General features: G+C 46.8%; 1 protein-coding gene and 7 non-coding genes across 8 annotated transcripts; all 8 read right to left on the reverse strand.

Annotated features, from left to right (window-relative positions):
• Positions 1 to 266: 266 nt before the first annotated feature.
• Positions 267 to 339, reverse strand: Trnav-uac (transfer RNA valine (anticodon UAC)). Its single transcript has one exon. It is a non-coding gene; the product is annotated as a tRNA-Val (tRNA).
• Positions 340 to 442: 103 nt separating this feature from the next.
• On the reverse strand, positions 443 to 515 carry Trnav-aac (transfer RNA valine (anticodon AAC)). The gene has a single exon. It is a non-coding gene; the product is annotated as a tRNA-Val (tRNA).
• Positions 516 to 10,445: 9,930 nt separating this feature from the next.
• Positions 10,446 to 10,518, reverse strand: Trnav-aac (transfer RNA valine (anticodon AAC)). Its single transcript has one exon. It is a non-coding gene; the product is annotated as a tRNA-Val (tRNA).
• An 828-nt stretch (positions 10,519 to 11,346) lies between these two features.
• Positions 11,347 to 11,419, reverse strand: Trnav-uac (transfer RNA valine (anticodon UAC)). Its single transcript has one exon. It is a non-coding gene; the product is annotated as a tRNA-Val (tRNA).
• Positions 11,420 to 11,522: 103 nt separating this feature from the next.
• On the reverse strand, positions 11,523 to 11,595 carry Trnav-aac (transfer RNA valine (anticodon AAC)). The gene has a single exon. It is a non-coding gene; the product is annotated as a tRNA-Val (tRNA).
• Positions 11,596 to 12,422: 827 nt separating this feature from the next.
• Positions 12,423 to 12,495, reverse strand: Trnav-uac (transfer RNA valine (anticodon UAC)). The gene has a single exon. It is a non-coding gene; the product is annotated as a tRNA-Val (tRNA).
• Positions 12,496 to 12,598: 103 nt separating this feature from the next.
• On the reverse strand, positions 12,599 to 12,671 carry Trnav-aac (transfer RNA valine (anticodon AAC)). Its single transcript has one exon. It is a non-coding gene; the product is annotated as a tRNA-Val (tRNA).
• Positions 12,672 to 13,317: 646 nt separating this feature from the next.
• LOC130701716 (uncharacterized) lies at positions 13,318 to 18,534 on the reverse strand. Its single transcript, XM_057523639.1, has one exon. The coding sequence runs from the start codon at positions 18,532 to 18,534 to the stop codon at positions 13,318 to 13,320; it is 5,217 nt and encodes a 1,738-aa protein (XP_057379622.1).
• Positions 18,535 to 18,855: the final 321 nt, after the last annotated feature.

The raw sequence follows: 18,855 nt of genomic DNA on the forward strand, positions 1-18,855 counted from the left end.
ATGAAGTGCAAACAAATATGGACACTGCACACCGATTGCACTATCTTTTTTTGGAAGCTTCATAATTATTTGCCTATATCTTGGCCTAGTACTAAGTAATGGAAAACCACATATGCGCTAAATACAACCAGGCTGTCGTAAAGTTAGTTAATGTTGTCCCGTGGCATTCATGTCATTGATGTCAAACAAATTTGGTTGCCTTACAGACTTACAGATGGCGGTGACCTCACGAATCAATGAGTCAATCTTGTAAAATGCAAACCGATTGTTCTCACCCAGGGTCGAACTGAGGACCTTCAGCGTGTAAAGCCGACGTGATAACCGCTACACTATGAGAACGTTCAATTTATGTCACCAGCAACGGTCTTAATCCAATCATGACGAAATCAGGAAATTCCAAATTAATAGTCGTCTTTCACATTTGCTTTTCACTTAAATGTCTTGTTCCCACCCAGGATCGAACTGAGGACCTTCAGCGTGTTAGGCCGACGTGATAACCACTACACTATGGGAACGCATTTCAGACAACTATTACAGCCAAATATACCAACAGCAATTGACCTGATGAACATTCAACACTACTCGTACGAGGTGGGGGTCGAACCCACGACCAATTTATTACCAATCTTTTCCTCTAACGACTGAGCTAGCCAGGACACATGAACGATGAATCCTCTGTCAACCATGTATTTTTCGGTGTTTGAAATTTTCAGATTATCCGTCTAAAATCTAGTTTTCAACTTACCAAACATCCCTAAACTTATTATAAATCGTTAATGAGTTATTTCGTGAGTGAAATAAGTCTAGTTACATGTGTTCACGGCCAGGCAAACGGTACCAGCAAACGAAACCCAATACTGAATCTACCCATCGGTGTAGTAGTTCCTTTTTGTAGAGAACAATGAAGCAATATGAAATCAAAACTGTAATAAACGTTAATGATGTTTACCATATGCATGATTTTGCGCAAAATTACAACAACGGGCCTCTGTGGCGCAATTGGCTAGCGCGTTCGGCTGTTACGAATTTCGTCGATACCGGAAGGCTGGTGGTTCGAGCCCACCCAGGGGCGATGCAATGAAGTGCAAACAAATATGGACACTGCACACCGATTGCACTATCTTTTTTTGGAAGCTTCATAATTATTTGCCTATATCTTGGCCTAGTACTAAGTAATGGAAAACCACATATGCGCTAAATACAACCAGGCTGTCGTAAAGTTAGTTAATGTTGTCCCGTGGCATTCATGTCATTGATGTCAAACAAATTTGGTTGCCTTACAGACTTACAGATGGCGGTGACCTCACGAATCAATGAGTCAATCTTGTAAAATGCAAACCGATTGTTCTCACCCAGGGTCGAACTGAGGACCTTCAGCGTGTAAAGCCGACGTGTGTCGGAAAATCCGACGTCCAACACTGTCCAAGGGGACGGTGAAGAGATAGACGAGTAGAAGCGGAGATGCGGGGCACTCGGAACCAGAGAGTCGGTTGCCGGGGTAAGTCCATCCTGAAGCGGGAACTAACCAAGAGGTTCCCGGTGACGGTACGAGAAAGACCGGTAGACGGTAATAGATGGAATGTAAGCGGGACTTGATGCTCTAAGCACCGACGATAGAAGTTGGAGACGCTTGACTATAATATTGAAATAACCGTACGTAGTTTACAGCTATGTAGGGCGGTCTCTGTCGAGCAAAGGCAGAAATGAATATTAAAGACGCCCGCTCTGGAGCCCGTTTTAGCCCAGAGGAAATAAATATTTAAAACCCATCGTGACTGGAGCCAGTTTTAGCCCAGAGGGAAGAGGTTGGTGCCGGAGGAGTCACCGACAGAGGGTCGGCCAAGGAGAGTTGGAGGTTGGAGGTCAACGGCAGTTCCTGAGGCTGAAAAGGGTGACGGAACAACGGTGACATCTACTCCAGCGTTGATATTCATGTTCGTGCTATTATATATATCAGTCAACGGTGTTTTGTAAATTGAGTATATAAAGGCCGGTTTTGGCCGAGTATAATACACACGAGTTTCACCGAAGCCCCCGGAGTCGGCTCTTCATTCTACTGGTAATTACTATCAAATTTCGCTTGTTATCACTTGTGTTGCTGCCCGTCGCAACTGGCCGTCAACTTCTGCCCGGCCGTGATAAGCTGCTTCCGCCCGTCAACCCTCTTCGTTCTGCCCGGCTCCTTTTCTCGACGGCTACAACGAAGCTGCTTTGCAGCAACTCTCATCCGGATTGAATCCTGTTTTTGCCGTCGCTTCACTTGAAGATCCACTCGACCCGGGGGCACTCGACGCCAAGGATCGCAAGTAATCTAGCGTTTTGTTATTCGTGTCCGTCATATTGGCCGCGCCCCGTCTCGGCATCGTTTTTGAGGTCGTTGGCCTCCTGAACCATTGTCGGGCGTCGTTGCGGTCCAGTCCGCCAAGTCATAGTAGCACGGTGCCCCAACCGGCTGCCCAGACGTATCGCGGCTATTGCATTGGGTCTCAGAGGACCCAACACCACTACTTTACGCTGAGCCGGCAGACTCCGGCATTGAGAATCGCCCGGCCAAGGGGCATATCTCAAATTGGTCCTTCGAACAAAAAATAATAACAGAAAACGTCCGTACATTCCATAACAGTGTCGGACAGCATACATCAGCAGCACCAGCAGGCGGTGTACGCAAGATTCCAACAACTCCTAGACTCAGAGGCTCGTGCTTACGAACTCTGGAAAGAGTTAGAACAGACCATCCCGAAAGGTGTGTTCAGGAGACTTCGCATCCCGGAGCCGTTCCCTGAACAACGTGCCAAGAGATCCGTGGAGAAAAAGAGTCGGCCAAACCCTTACACACGACCGACCGCCCCGACTTTGGACTCGCCAGCCCAGTTCTTAAACGAACAGGAGAGGGAACAGCTAGCTGCCCTCACCAAAGTTAAGGAGTCACACTCCTCGGCAATAGCAGCGGCACAAAAGGCAGCAGAACGGGCCGAGGAACACGCCAGATTCCTGCTGGAGACAAGTAAGCTGAGACGCGATAAGGAAGAGCTTCAGAGAAGGGAGCAGTTATTGGAAAGAGCGCGCGGTGTCAAAGAGTTGCCGCCCGCCACGTTTCAAATACCGGTCCCTCCACCGACCCCCACGGTGCTGAGCCAAGAAATAAGTGACCTCGCCGCTGGACCTTCAAAAGAGCCAGCGAAGAAAGCGAGGTCCACATCAGGGATACCAAAAAGTTGGAAGAGATCTTCACCCGAAGAAAGGCTGAGCAGGCAACTATCTAAGCGACTGGCAAAAACAGGGATAGCTTCATCCTCCGAGGACGAAATCCTTAAGTCCCCAGTGCTTGTTTAATATTGTTGTACTGTTATAATTTGTTATCAGGAATAAAACTATCTCTACTACTATCAAAAAAAAAAAAAAAAAAAAATTTTTTTAAAAAAAAAAAAAAAAAATGTCAGTTCCATCAAGGAGAACGAGACAAGCGGTCACGGACCCAGAGGAGACGACTATCGACGAAAGATTGTCGATCGTCGAGGAGAAAGTAGAAAAAATATACAAGGCAGGCGACGGGTATCACTCTATGCTACACAAGAGAGTGGAGGTCGCGGAGAAAACAATCGAAAAGTTTATAACAGACATGGGAATAAAAATGAAGACAATAGAGAAAAAGATAAAAGACATGGAGGATTTAGAAGGAAGATTGGCGGCAATATCAGAATTGGTGAAAGAAATAGACGGGAGAAGTAATAAAGCGTTGAACTCTGCAGCGAAATTAATCGAGCAAGCGAAAGAAAGCTTTTCGATGAAGGAACAAATCCCGGAGATCGTGGAGGGAGTGAGAGCAGAAATAAGGTCAATCGTGGAAAGAACGATAGAAGACAGCCTGCCCGGCCTAGAGGAGAGTCCGATAAGACGACAAGAGCCTTTACGGGCTTCGTCAAGGGCTGACTCCCCACTAGGTACGCGGGAAGAGTTACTTGAGGATCGGGCTCTGATAAAAAGGGAACTGAAAGACAGTATTGCGTTGGCGGAAGCCGACGCTGAGAGTAGACAGAAATACATAGACAAGGCAGAAGCTCGGTGGGTGGCCATCGTAGCGTTGAACGAAAAGCTTGCCGCAGTCTCTACGGCAGCCGAGAAGGCGAGTGACAGAGAAACAGAGGATAAACTGAGAGAAAGAATGAAAAAATTAAGAGAGAAATACAAAAAGTGCGAGACCCAATCGCCAGTAACCAGAACAGCGCTACCTCTACCGACGTTTAACGGAGAGATCACAGCGTGGAAAGGATGGAGAGCGATGTGGACGGCGTATGACGCCGATCCAAGATTGACAGAGGCGGAAAAATTTCAATATCTGCGGACAAGCCTGAAAGGTAAGGCCGCAGAATTGATATCGCATATACACTTTGATGAAAACCAATATCAGGAAGCAATGCTGAAATTGGAAAAGAGATTCGGGGACACAGAAAAATTAAAAGCCCACTACGTAAACGAACTGAAAAGTCTCGTGGCCGTAAGACTGGGAGACTCAGCAACGATCAGCCAGTTGAAGAGAATCTTTGACGGGTTGACAAATGCAAGAGCCGCCCTGACGAGTCTCAAAGTGGATATGGGCGGCTATGGAGAATACATCGCGGGGGACGTGTTGAAGGCACTGCCTAAAGCCTTAACCTCGCGATGGTGGAGAGACAAATGGTTCGATGAGGATCAACCGACATTAGAAGCCATCCTCAAAGAGCTTGATCGAGAGATAAGGCTGAGAGAGATGGAGGAAGATCCCGTGAGCCAGCCGCAGAGCCCGAGAAGGGAGCCTCAAGAGAGGGGAGGTAGGATGACACCCTGTTGTTTTTGTCAGCAGAATCACATACACCACAGGTGTATGGTAAATACCCCGCAATTCAGACGAACGCTCTGCGAGCGAGAGAACCGTTGTTTGAAATGCCTCGGCAGATCGCATCGGACGGAACACTGCGTAGCCAGGGTCCCGTGTAGGAATTGCGGGAGTATAGACCATAGCCCAGCGCTGTGCCTGTCAAGACAGAGACAATACGGGCCAGTCAGATCACAGTCCCCGCAAAGGCCGATGAACAGATCGGTAACGATAGATACCAACGTGAATTGTGCGCAGGCAACCTCGATCGGACTGCCCACGTTCACGGCGGTATTACAAGGAAAAAATAACAGAAAAATAAAAGTGCTAGGTCTGATAGATTCGGGGAGCGAAAAAACGTTCATCCGACAGAGTCTGATCAGACGATTAAAAGCGGACGAAGAAGATGAAGGAGAGATAAGAGTGAACACGTTTGGGTCAGACCAAGCGGAAAGATCAGTGCTAAAGACCTATAGCATATGGATGATTCCCGAAAGACAGGGAAAAATAAAAATTAAAGCTACGGCAATAAAATATGTGGCGAAAGCAACCCCTAAGGTCCGGTCAAAATTAGTGGAGATTTTGACGGAACAGGGGGAGAAGGTCGCGGACGAAAGACATTTGAGGGCAGACAATAAAACAGAGTTTGACATGATAATAGGGTGTGACTATTATTGGCAAATTCTAAAACACCAGACAAAACAGGGTCCAGACGACTCAGTGGCATGTGCCAGTAAGCTGGGGTGGATCATTTTTGGGGCACCCACAGCAGGAAATCCGAGAGAAGTGTCGGCAAACATTGTTACACAGGCCGACGGAAAGAAAGCGATGGTAGATTTCAAGGAATTCTGGGCCTTGGAACACATGGGAGTTACGCCCCAAGAGTTAGAGGACCCGGGGTTCCTGAAAAATTATCAGGAGACCATAAAGAAAGATCAGACGGGCAGATATGAGATTCTGTTCCCGTTTAAAAATAACAGAAGGTCGATGGAGACCAACAAAAACATAGCTTCGATAAGATTGACGGGGCTGTTGAAGAAAATGAAGCGGGAGGACAGAATGGCCTACCACGAAGTTTTTCAACAGTACCTCGAGAAAGGCTACATAGAGGTAGCGGATAAAAATTACACAGGGGCATGTACGTATTTACCGCACAGACCAGTGATAAAAACAGAGGCGGCAACCACCAAGATCAGACCGGTGTTTGACGGCTCGGCCCACCAGCAGAATAGGCCTAGCCTGAACGATCTGTTGGAGACCGGGCCTAACCTAAACCCGGAGCTCTTGGCGGTGCTGCTCAGATTCAGGCAGAACGAGATAGCGTGGATGGCGGACATCACGCAAGCATTCCTACAGATAGGAATACAGAAGGAACACGGACAGATAGTCCGATTCCTATGGATAAAAGACCCGAAAGATGATAACTCGGAATGGATAGAATACAGGTGGAAGAGAGTACCGTTTGGACTCTCGAGTAGCCCATTCATCTTACGAGCAGTTATATTAAAATGCTTGGATGAGCATAAAGATGAATACCCAGAGCTGGTGGGAAAGCTGGGCGCGCAGTTATACGTGGACGATTGGTTGGGGGGAGCGAGTAGCGTTCCCCAAGCAATCGAAGCGATAACGCAAGCCCAGAAAATATTTAGTTCGGCCAAAATGGAGCTTCGAAAGTGGACGACAAACAGTGTGGCACTGAGAGAACAGTTGCACGCGTTACAGTTTCAAAAAGAGGAAATAACGATGGGAGACAGTACAGAGAAAGCAGTCAAAGCACTGGGAGTCACATGGGATCCGGAGACGGACTCATTTCGATTCAAGCCAGAAAAGATAATAGAAGAGGCCGAAGAGATGAGCAAGAGGCCGACGAAAAGGAAGTTGTTCAGCCTTGCGCTGAAAGTCTTCGACCCGCTGGGATTGATATCGCCGGTAACGGTGGTAGCGAAGATTATCATGCAGAAGGTCTGGATAGACAAGACAGGCTGGGATGAACCAGTGTCGGCAAGCATAATGCCACACTGGGAGACGTTCATTAAAAGTTTGTCGGACCTCAAGAACACAAAGCTGGGGCGGTGGACTGGAGAGATCCGTTCACCGAGACTACACTTGTTTTGCGACGCGAGTGACGACGCATACAGTGTAGCCGCATATCTGGAGAACGGAGAAGATACAAAGCTGTTATGCAGCAAAACCCGGATAGCACCGGACCCCAAAAAATCAGTGTCGACCCCCAGACTGGAGCTGCTCAGTAATCTGCTGGCAGTCAGACTGGGGGAATACATTGAAAAGTCTCTGGGACGGTCGTTTGAGAAAACACTGTGGACGGACTCGGCGATAGCCTACTGGTGGATGAAAGGCGAATCAGGCCGTTGGAAACAGTTCGTCCACAACCGGGTGACAGAAATCAGGGAGAAGATCGACATAGGGTCTATAAGGCACTGTCCGGGAGTTCAGAACCCGGCAGATATAGCATCGAGAGGGGCTTCAGTGAGCCAGCTGAACCATAAGAAAGACTGGTGGTCAGGCCCAGAGTGGCTGAACAAAAAAGAGAATTGGCCGAAGAATCCAGCCCAAATGGAGCAGGATTGTACGGAAGAAATCAGAAAAGAGGAAAAAACGAAAGAGATAACACAATGTAGTGTTTCGATGTCAAAGGAAAAGGAGTGGTACGAGAACTATAGTTCGTTGCGTACGATAATCAGAATCTGGGCGACAGTGAAGAGAGCGGTGAAGAGGTTTAAGGGACAACCGAATCCCGAGACACCGCTGGCGGAAGTGTCGGGTGGCGCCGACAAGAAACAGTTCAACATCCTCGCAGTAGAAGAGGTAGAACAAGCGGAGTTAGATCTATGGCGAAAAATGCAAAAGGACGCATACAAAGATGAAAGGGAAGCCATAAAAGAGAAAAAACCCTGGAAAAATGATAAGTTGAGAAAGCTGGGATTGGCCTGGGACGAGAGAAACGGGCTAATCAGGTGTTACGGCCGCCAAGAAAACTGGTTGCGGCTTAACGGTAGAGAGGCAGTAATCCTGTTGCCAGAAAACCACTATTTGACGGGCAAACTCATAGAGCAGACGCACGAACGGTTGCTGCACACTGGAGTAAGCACGACGATGGTGGAGATACGGCGGACGTTTTGGATTCCAAGACTAAGGCAAACGATCAAGAAGGAATTGAAAAGGTGCATGAAATGTCAGAAACTAGATTCGAGACCTTTCAACGAAGTCCCGGCTCCACTACCGGTAGATCGACTTCAAATGGCGAACCCGTTTAATGTAACGGGGATAGACTTTGCGGGACCGTTCCCGATAAAACTGACGGCAAGAGGTGGACAAGCAAAGGCCTACATTTGTTTGTTCACGTGTGCGGTAACAAGAGCCGTGCATTTAGAAATGACCACAGACTTGGAGACGGCATCCTGTATTTTTGCACTGAGAAGGTTTTTTGCAAGAAGAGGGGTGCCGAAAGCCATGTATTCAGATAACGCGAAATGCTTCACACAATCCGCGAAATACCTGAGAGCGGCGTACAAAAGTGAGAACGTGTATAATACACTGGTGGACCTAAATGTCAAGTGGAGATTCTCCCCGAGCCTGGCCCCTTGGTGGGGCGGGTTCTGGGAGCGGATGGTCCAGACAGTGAAGAGGCTATTATACAAAACGTATGGAAACGAGTGTCTGGAATATGACCTGTTCCAAACGGTGTTAACCGAGATTGAAGATACGATAAACACGAGGCCATTAACGTATGTCTCTGACGACGATAATGAACCTCTAACGCCGAAGCATTTGATCACAGGCTATAGACAAAATCAAAAACACCCGGTAGACGAGGAGGAGAGAGAATATTCAGACAGAATACGTCTAACCAAGCGGGAGAAAACTAGAAGAAACCTGCTAGCAAATTGGTGGGGAGATTTCTATCAAGAATATGTGGCAGACCTCGAGAAGTTCCACTGTCCAACGCCGGGTAGAACAAAACAAGTTGAGGTGGGACAAGTGGTGCTGATACACGACGAGAAATCCAAGAGAACGAAATGGAAAGTAGGAAGAGTGGCCAAATTATACCCGGGCTCAGATAACAAGTTCAGGAGAGTAGCAGTATTAATTGCAAATAAGGGTTCAGGGAAAGGGTCAATACCCATATACCGGGACATTAAGTGTCTTTACCCGTTAGAGTTACACGCAGGGACGATAGACGATGACCATCAAAATACTTCACCGTTCCAAGACACTGAAGACTTGGACAGTTCGGACTCTGAGTTGGACGAGGGTCCAACGGGGGGAGTGTCGGAAAATCCGACGTCCAACACTGTCCAAGGGGACGGTGAAGAGATAGACGAGTAGAAGCGGAGATGCGGGGCACTCGGAACCAGAGAGTCGGTTGCCGGGGTAAGTCCATCCTGAAGCGGGAACTAACCAAGAGGTTCCCGGTGCCGGTACGAGAAAGACCGGTAGACGGTAATAGATGGAATGTAAGCGGGACTTGATGCTATAAGCACCGACGATAGAAGTTGGAGACGCTTGACTATAATATTGAAATAACCGTACGTAGTTTACAGCTATGTAGGGCGGTCTCTGTCGAGCAAAGGCAGAAATGAATATTAAAGACGCCCGCTCTGGAGCCCGTTTTAGCCCAGAGGAAATAAATATTTAAAACCCATCGTGACTGGAGCCAGTTTTAGCCCAGAGGGAAGAGGTTGGTGCCGGAGGAGTCACCGACAGAGGATCGGCCAAGGAGAGTTGGAGGTTGGAGGTCAGCGGCAGTTCCTGAGGCTGAAAAGGGTGACGGAACAACGGTGACATCTACTCCAGCGTTGATATTCATGTTCGTGCTATTATATATATCAGTCAACGGTGTTTTGTAAATTGAGTATATAAAGGCCGGTTTTGGCCGAGTATAATACACACGAGTTTCACCGAAGCCCCCGGAGTCGGCTCTTCATTCTGCTGGTAATTACTATCAAATTTCGCTTGTTATCACTTGTGTTGCTGCCCGTCGCAACTGGCCGTCAACTTCTGCCCGGCCGTGATAAGCTGCTTCCGCCCGTCAACCCTCTTCGTTCTGCCCGGCTCCTTTTCTCGACGGCTACAACGAAGCTGCTTTGCAGCAACTCTCATCCGGATTGAATCCTGTTTTTGCCGTCGCTTCACTTGAAGATCCACTCGACCCGGGGGCACTCGACGCCAAGGATCGCAAGTAATCTAGCGTTTTGTTATTCGTGTCCGTCATATTGGCCGCGCCCCGTCTCGGCATCGTTTTTGAGGTCGTTGGCCTCCTGAACCATTGTCGGGCGTCGTTGCGGTCCAGTCCGCCAAGTCATAGTAGCACGGTGCCCCAACCGGCTGCCCAGACGTATCGCGGCTATTGCATTGGGTCTCAGAGGACCCAACACCACTACTTTACGCTGAGCCGGCAGACTCCGGCATTGAGAATCGCCCGGCCAAGGGGCATATCTCAAAACGTGATAACCGCTACACTATGAGAACGTTTAATTTATGTCACCAGCAACGGTCTTAATCCAATCATGACGAAATCAGGAAATTCCAAATTAATAGTCGTCTTTCACATTTGCTTTTCACTTAAATGTCTTGTTCCCACCCAGGATCGAACTGAGGACCTTCAGCGTGTTAGGCCGACGTGATAACCACTACACTATGGGAACGCATTTCAGACAACTATTACAGCCAAATATACCAACAGCAATTGACCTGATGAACATTCAACACTACTCGTACGAGGTGGGGGTCGAACCCACGACCAATTTATTACCAATCTTTTCCTCTAACGACTGAGCTAGCCAGGACACATGAACGATGAATCCTCTGTCAACCATGTATTTTTCGGTGTTTGAAATTTTCAGATTATCCGTCTAAAATCTAGTTTTCAACTTACCAAACATCCCTAAACTTATTATAAATCGTTAATGAGTTATTTCGTGAGTGAAATAAGTCTAGTTACATGTGTTCACGGCCAGGCAAACGGTACCAGCAAACGAAACCCAATACTGAATCTACCCATCGGTGTAGTAGTTCCTTTTTGTAGAGAACAATGAAGCAATATGAAATCAAAACTGTAATAAACGTTAATGATGTTTACCATATGCATGATTTTGCGCAAAATTACAACAACGGGCCTCTGTGGCGCAATTGGCTAGCGCGTTCGGCTGTTACGAATTTCGTCGATACCGGAAGGCTGGTGGTTCGAGCCCACCCAGGGGCGATGCAATGAAGTGCAAACAAATATGGACACTGCACACCGATTGCACTATCTTTTTTTGGAAGCTTCATAATTATTTGCCTATATCTTGGCCTAGTACTAAGTAATGGAAAACCACATATGCGCTAAATACAACCAGGCTGTCGTAAAGTTAGTTAATGTTGTCCCGTGGCATTCATGTCATTGATGTCAAACAAATTTGGTTGCCTTACAGACTTACAGATGGCGGTGACCTCACGAATCAATGAGTCAATCTTGTAAAATGCAAACCGATTGTTCTCACCCAGGGTCGAACTGAGGACCTTCAGCGTGTAAAGCCGACGTGATAACCGCTACACTATGAGAACGTTCAATTTATGTCACCAGCAACGGTCTTAATCCAATCATGACGAAATCAGGAAATTCCAAATTAATAGTCGTCTTTCACATTTGCTTTTCACTTAAATGTCTTGTTCCCACCCAGGATCGAACTGAGGACCTTCAGCGTGTTAGGCCGACGTGATAACCACTACACTATGGGAACGCATTTCAGACAACTATTACAGCCAAATATACCAACAGCAATTGACCTGATGAACATTCAACACTACTCGTACGAGGTGGGGGTCGAACCCACGACCAATTTATTACCAATCTTTTCCTCTAACGACTGAGCTAGCCAGGACACATGAACGATGAATCCTCTGTCAACCATGTATTTTTCGGTGTTTGAAATTTTCAGATTATCCGTCTAAAATCTAGTTTTCAACTTACCAAACATCCCTAAACTTATTATAAATCGTTAATGAGTTATTTCGTGAGTGAAATAAGTCTAGTTACATGTGTTCACGGCCAGGCAAACGGTACCAGCAAACGAAACCCAATACTGAATCTACCCATCGGTGTAGTAGTTCCTTTTTGTAGAGAACAATGAAGCAATATGAAATCAAAACTGTAATAAACGTTAATGATGTTTACCATATGCATGATTTTGCGCAAAATTAATTTAATGGGCCTCTGTGGCGCAATTGGCTAGCGCGTTCGGCTGTTAGTGTAGGGTTGTTACCGGAAGGCTGGTGGTTCAAGCCCACCCAGGGGCGTAGCAATGAAGTGCAAACAAATATGGACACTGCACACCGATTGCACTATCTTTTTTTGGAAGCTTCATAATTATTTGCCTATATCTTGGCCTAGTACTAAGTAATGGAAAACCACATATGCGCTAAATACAACCAGGCTGTCGTAAAGTTAGTTAATGTTGTCCCGTGGCATTCATGTCATTGATGTCAAACAAATTTGGTTGCCTTACAGACTTACAGATGGCGGTGACCTCACGAATCAATGAGTCAATCTTGTAAAATGCAAACCGATTGTTCTCACCCAGGGTCGAACTGAGGACCTTCAGCATGTAAAGCCGACGTGATAACCGCTACACTATGAGAACGTTCAATTTATGTCACCAGCAACGGTCTTAATCCAATCATGACGAAATCAGGAAATTCCAAATTAATAGTCGTCTTTCACATTTGCTTTTCACTTAAATGTCTTGTTCCCACCCAGGATCGAACTGAGGACCTTCAGCGTGTTAGGCCGACGTGATAACCACTACACTATGGGAACGCATTTCAGACAACTATTACAGCCAAATATACCAACAGCAATTGACCTGATGAACATTCAACACTACTCGTACGAGGTGGGGGTCGAACCCACGACCAATTTATTACCAATCTTTTCCTCTAACGACTGAGCTAGCCAGGACACATGAACGATGAATCCTCTGTCAACCATGTATTTTTCGGTGTTTGAAATTTTCAGATTATCCGTCTAAAATCTAGTTTTCAACTTACCAAACATCCCTAAACTTATTATAAATCGTTAATGAGTTATTTCGTGAGTGAAATAAGTCTAGTTACATGTGTTCACGGCCAGGCAAACGGTACCAGCAAACGAAACCCAATACTGAATCTACTGTCAGAAATAACGACACCGAACTAGATTAACTAGTTTATTCGAGGCGAACACAGCGACGAGAAGAATATTGAGTTGAGTGAACGAGAGAGAGAAAATACTGCACGAGATGGTTGAAACCGCAGGACGTCGACTGACCATTAGCAAAAAAAAGGGGGAGAGAAAGGGGCAAAAAAAGGGGGGGTAAGCGTCCAAGTTCTAGATTGCGAAACTGTGGCGTACAGTGATGCCAAATATGAGTGAGAAAATTTAAGTCTGAATGTAATTTTCGACATACTCCCGGCCCGAGAGTGTATTATTCTTCCGCCAATAACCGGATCCGTTCCTTTGCTGCAAGGGCTGCTTGACGTGGGGGGCGAGGTGATGGAGTTGGATCTGAAGAGACGGTTTGAATCGGATAATGTGGAGAAGCTTCGGACGTCTCAGTGATTTCTAATGGATATAATTTTGAGACGGGGCGGTTCGTCTTTCCTTCGGCGGTGCGAATTTCAGCAATGCGGGTTTCTCCATCTGGGCTGACGATGAGCTTCTCTATAATGGCCAACTTCCAGTCTATTCTAGGCCCTTCGTTGTGAACTAGTACAACGTCGCCAACCTTGGCGCTGGATTCAAAATGTTTTCCGGAAACGATGTGACGTTCGCGTAGGCTGGTTAAGTAGTCCCTCTGCCAGCGTTTCCAAAAGGACTTCAGAATGCGTTGTCGACGAGAAAACATATTTAGCAGATGAGATGGTTTCTCGCCAAAGGTGGGGTCCAGTAGCTCTTCGTCGGTGGCTGGATCGTAGGGAAAGCGAGTTAGGCGGTCTCCGTAAAGAAGGTGAGAGGGTGTAAGTGCCTGAGGATCACGCAAATCGGATGACACGTAGGTGAGAGGGCGATCGTTAAGAATGGTCTCGATTTCCGCGACGATTATGCGAAACTCATTAAACTTGAGTCGCGTACGACCGAGCATTTTCTTTAGAGCTTCTTTGGTGAGACCGACGAGACGCTCCCAAAAACCACCATACCAAGGGGCGCGCTTTGGGATGAAACGCCATTCGATTTGGTTGTCTGAAAGGTATTTGACGACTTCAGTGCTCTCGTAGAGTCTTTTTAGCATTCGGGCGGCGCTTTCAAAGGTGGTCGCGTTGTCTGATAGTACCATCCTCGGCTGGAAATGGTGAGTTATGAAGCTCCTAAAGGCTAAAATGAAATTAGCTGTTGTAAGGTCCTCTACCAGCTCAAGGTGGATGGCGCGGGAAGTAGTGCAAGTGAAGAGGCAAATATAAGCTTTTGATTCTTCCTGACCAGGTAGAGCTCGGATGGGAAATGGGCCGGCAAAATCAATTCCGGTCACGGCAAATGCCCTATCGCCACGGACGCGAAAACTAGGTAGACTGGCTGAGTTTGGAGCTCGGTATGGAGGTCCGTTCACCCGGCGGCAGGTTGTACAAAGTCGCACGACAGCTTTCACCTGTTGTCTGATGGAGGATATCCAAAAACGTTGGCGGATATGACAAATGGTGGAAGCTGCGCCAGAGTGTAGAGCACGTTCATGATAGAATCGTATGATGATCTCCGAAAGCTTAGAATTCTTAGGGATAAGAATAGGGTTCTTCGCGTCACTGGATAGATCAGCATTAGTTAAACGTCCTTGGCAACGAATTATGGAATTATTGTCAATATAAAGGTCCAGCTGAGATACCAATGAAGGGCGGCGTCCTCGTTTGTCACCACAGAGGTAATCGTATTCAGCTGCGAGGAACCGGAATTGGAAGGAGTGAATCCATTTGATCTCAGCTTGATGGAGCTCATTAGTAGATAGAAATCCCTGTATCCATTTTTCTTTCTTCTGGCGAAAATTGTATAGTTGGCGGAATAAAACAGCTGTTGTTCTCTTCAAAGAAGTCCAGTTGAAACGGCTAATGTCCATGACTTTTGCGATATCGATTGTGAGCGGAAGACGAGTTGGAGCCGTTTTGGTAGAAATGTCCATTAAATGAAGGATCTTAACTTGATTCAGCCTCGATACGCTCCATTGTGGCCAATCTTCGCGAGATGGTAACCAAGAGGGTCCGTTTATCCAAATTGGGGATGCTTGAAGCTGTTGTAGAGTAATGCCTCTGGTTAGTAGGTCTGCGGGGTTTGATGTAGTGGGGCAATAGTTCCAAGTAGCCAGATGAAGTCGATTGAAGGCTTGGATTGTGGCGATGCGGTTGGAAACAAAAGGATTTTTGAGTCGATCAGCTTTTGAAAGCCAATATAAAACAATTTGACTATCTGACCACATAAAAATCTCCAAAAGAATGTTAAGGGACTTGAAAGCCGTTATGATAGTAGTTGCCAGACGAGTGCCGATAATCGCCGCCATCAGTTCCAGTTGGGGTAGAGTTAGCTGTGGAGTATTTCCTTTCAACGGGGCTACTCTAGCCTTTGACATGACGAATGCTGTATCTTGACCATCCAGAAGATACGCAACCGCGCCGTATGCTTGCTGACTGGCGTCAACAAATACGTGGAGTGAGTTCACCCGAGATCGAGTTCCAAAATAGGAACGGCGAATCTTTGGTTTTGCATTGACTAGTGCGTTAGCCAGACTGTTCCATTTGTCAGCGAAGGGAGAAGGTAATGGATCGTCCCATTCTAGTTTTTCTTTCCAAATTTGTTGAATAAGTATGCGTGCCGGGATGGAGAGCGGTGAAATAAAACCCAGAGGGTCGTAGATGGAGGCGACTGCTCGTAGTAGATCACGCTTCGTAGCTTTTGGCGTACAAAACTGTGGAAGGCTGAAATGTGGAAGCTGTAGTTGGTCGGTCGTGCGATCCCACAATAATCCAAGAGCTTTTGTAAGAGACGAAGCGTCGGCTACCCCGTCAAGAATAGCGCGATTGTTAAGAGATGCGTCGCTGAATGCCCAAGAATGCAAGGATAAAGATGCAGCTTGAAATGTTGAAATAGATTCAGCATAGTAAATCGAGGCTTCAGCTGTAGTTTCACTGCCGGACATTAAGTTATCCACGTAAATGTTGGACTCGATATCAGTACTGACGGGGGATGAGTAACGTTGTAGATGCTTCTTGATCACCGAATTTAATATGAAGGGACTGCTACTTGCGCCGAATGGAATTACCTTGAAACGATATATTGCGAAGTCAGACTCTGGATCGTTGTCATCACTTAGCCAGAAGAAACGGACAAAATCCCGATCGGCTTCGTAAAGTTGAACCTTATGGAAGGCCTTTTCGATGTCGGAGAAAAACCCAATGCGATGAACGCGAAAACGAAGAAGAATGTGCAGCATGTTGTTTTGCAGGGGTGGACCAGTAAGTAGACAGTCGTTCAGGCTCGCTCCAGATCGAGTCCTACATGAGCAGTCGTATACAATTCGTATAGGAGTAGTTATAGAATCCTTTTCAACTGGAAAATGTGGAATGTAATGGCAGCCTTTTGGAGTTTGGAGAGTACGAGGCACCTTTTCTATAAATTCAGCCTCCAACTGGTCGCGGATGATCTTGCTATAAAGTTGCAGCATGTTTGGCTTTTTCAATAAGCTGTGGACGGTGTGGCGAGTTCGGCGCTGACAAATTAGGTAGTTAGACGGCAGCACCGGATGTTCAGTTTTCCATGGCAAACGCGCAGTGTATCGGTTGCAATGATAGGAGATGCACGAAGACTGATACGTCGCAGCTGAGTCGTTACTTTCGTCGTCCGGAACAATTCCCAAAACTTCTAGGGACCATAATTGACTGACGTCATCATGTTGGATTGCGGAGATATGGTAGGAGGAGTTTTGAGAGGAAAGAAACTTATCCGGAAGTGGGCCGGAGACTAGATAACCAATAAAGCTGCTTACTGCTGTGGGGCCTGTCCCGTGAATATTGCCGTCTTCAACAATTGACCAATAGGAGTCAGCTCCAATCAAGATATCCACTGTAAATGGGGTGTTTGTTGTTGGTGGATGAGCTAAATGGAGATCCTGTAGGTGAGGTAACGTAGAAAGGATTGTACGATACGGGTCTTCCAATGGTTCCACTATTGTTTCAAGAACCACGGCCTGAATTTGAACACGATCGCCATTAAGACCGTTTAGCCAAAATTGGACCACGTCGTAGTAGCTGGGGTCTAGATATCCTCCAGATAGACCTTGGAAGCCGGAAAGAGAGAGTAGTACTCGTCGTATTGGATGGAGCCGGAGAATATTCGCCAGACGCGTTGTAATGAACGTAAGCTGTGATCCATCATCAATAAGAAGGTTAGCGAGCTGAGATTTTGAATGGGAACAAACTGTAGCTACAGCGGTTTTAAGAAAAACGAAAGGCATTGAACTTGTTTTGATTGCTGCCACGATCTTTGAGTGTATTTTGTTCAGGAGACAGCCAGTATGGGTTGAAGAGGGCTTGGCAAGGAAGTTGGTGGAGGTATTCTTGTCAAGATGAAGGCTGGTGTGATGAGGTTGCTGACAACGTTGGCAGCGATAACGAGACGGGCAGTCTTTAATGTTAGTGTGCCCTGCATGGAGGCAGTTTAGACAAAGCTTTTTGACCTTAGCGACCTTTGCGCGTTCTTCTGGCCCTCTTACTTCACTGCACTGTGTTGGATAGTGCTCGCCTGAACAGTAAGGGCATAACTTCTTTTTAACCGGATGGGATGACGCGAAAAGTACTTGCTTTGTCGGACGATTTGGTGTAAGCTGGTCATAGCTGTCACTCATAATATCTATCTCTCTTCTAATGGCCGCTCTGAGCTCGTCGAGAGACCACTCTGAGTTGCCCTGATGTCGCGTGAGATTTCTACGCACATCACAAGAAAGCTTGTCAATGAGGAGGCAAACCAAAAGATCGCCATAAGAGTTAGGAGTGGTACCGAGAGCTTCGAGGCCGCGGATATGGGATTCGAGTTGATCGGCAAAGGAACGGAGACTGGAACGGGTTGAAGCTGCAACGGGCAGATTGATGAGAGCCTTGAAATGAGCAGTAACGACTTTCTTTGGTTGACTGTAGCGCTCACGTAAAAGATCCTTGGCTTTGACGTAGTTGTCGTTAGATGAAGTGAGTCCAAGAAGAGCGGCTTTAGCTTCCCCTTCGAGTTTTGAAATAAGGAAATTAAATTTTGTGGCGCCACTGTAGCTTTTCGCATCTACTTCTGCTTCAAATACGTCCCAAAAACTGGACCATAGAAGAATGTCTCCCTTGAAAACAGGTAAGTCGAATTTTGGAAGGGCACTGGCGGACGGAGTTGGCGCGACAGGAACGAGTGGAAGTTGAGGAGCAAGTGCAGCTGTAGCAGCATCTTCTTCAGATTGGAACGCTGCCAGTTGGAATTCAAAGTTGTCTCTGGCGTCACGAAGAATTTGGTTGGTGTTATCAGCGCCATCCATCTCTTCCTCTAAATCTGATGGATCCGTTTGAGTAAAAATGGCATTGTCAAGTGTTTCAATAGCCGCAATTTTCGTCTCCAGATCGGCAAGTTTTCTACGAAGCTCATGAATCTTTTGCACCCTAGTTTGATCGTTATTAGCAACAATGTCAGCCATTTTATTCACCATACGTGTAGCAGCTGAACGATTGCCACCGCGTTGGGCGGTGAGACGAGCGCGGTCTGCCATAACAAATACCAGAAATTTAGGACAGGCTTAGAAATTTGCAATACCCACGAGTTAAGCGCCGTGCGTAGCGGCGTGGGTAGTGCCGTGCGCAGCCACGAGGGACAACACGAGGGACAACACGAGGGACAAAACACGAGATTTGTGGACAATCACTGGTGAAATGGTGACGCAATGAATGATGAGATGAAGATGAAATGATATAAGTCTCGCTGTTTTGAACAGACCCTAGTCAATATTGCCGAGCATGGG

Source organism: Daphnia carinata, chromosome 2 (genome assembly GCF_022539665.2).
Source record: "Daphnia carinata strain CSIRO-1 chromosome 2, CSIRO_AGI_Dcar_HiC_V3, whole genome shotgun sequence".
NCBI classification, from domain to species: Eukaryota; Metazoa; Arthropoda; class Branchiopoda; order Diplostraca; family Daphniidae; genus Daphnia; species Daphnia carinata.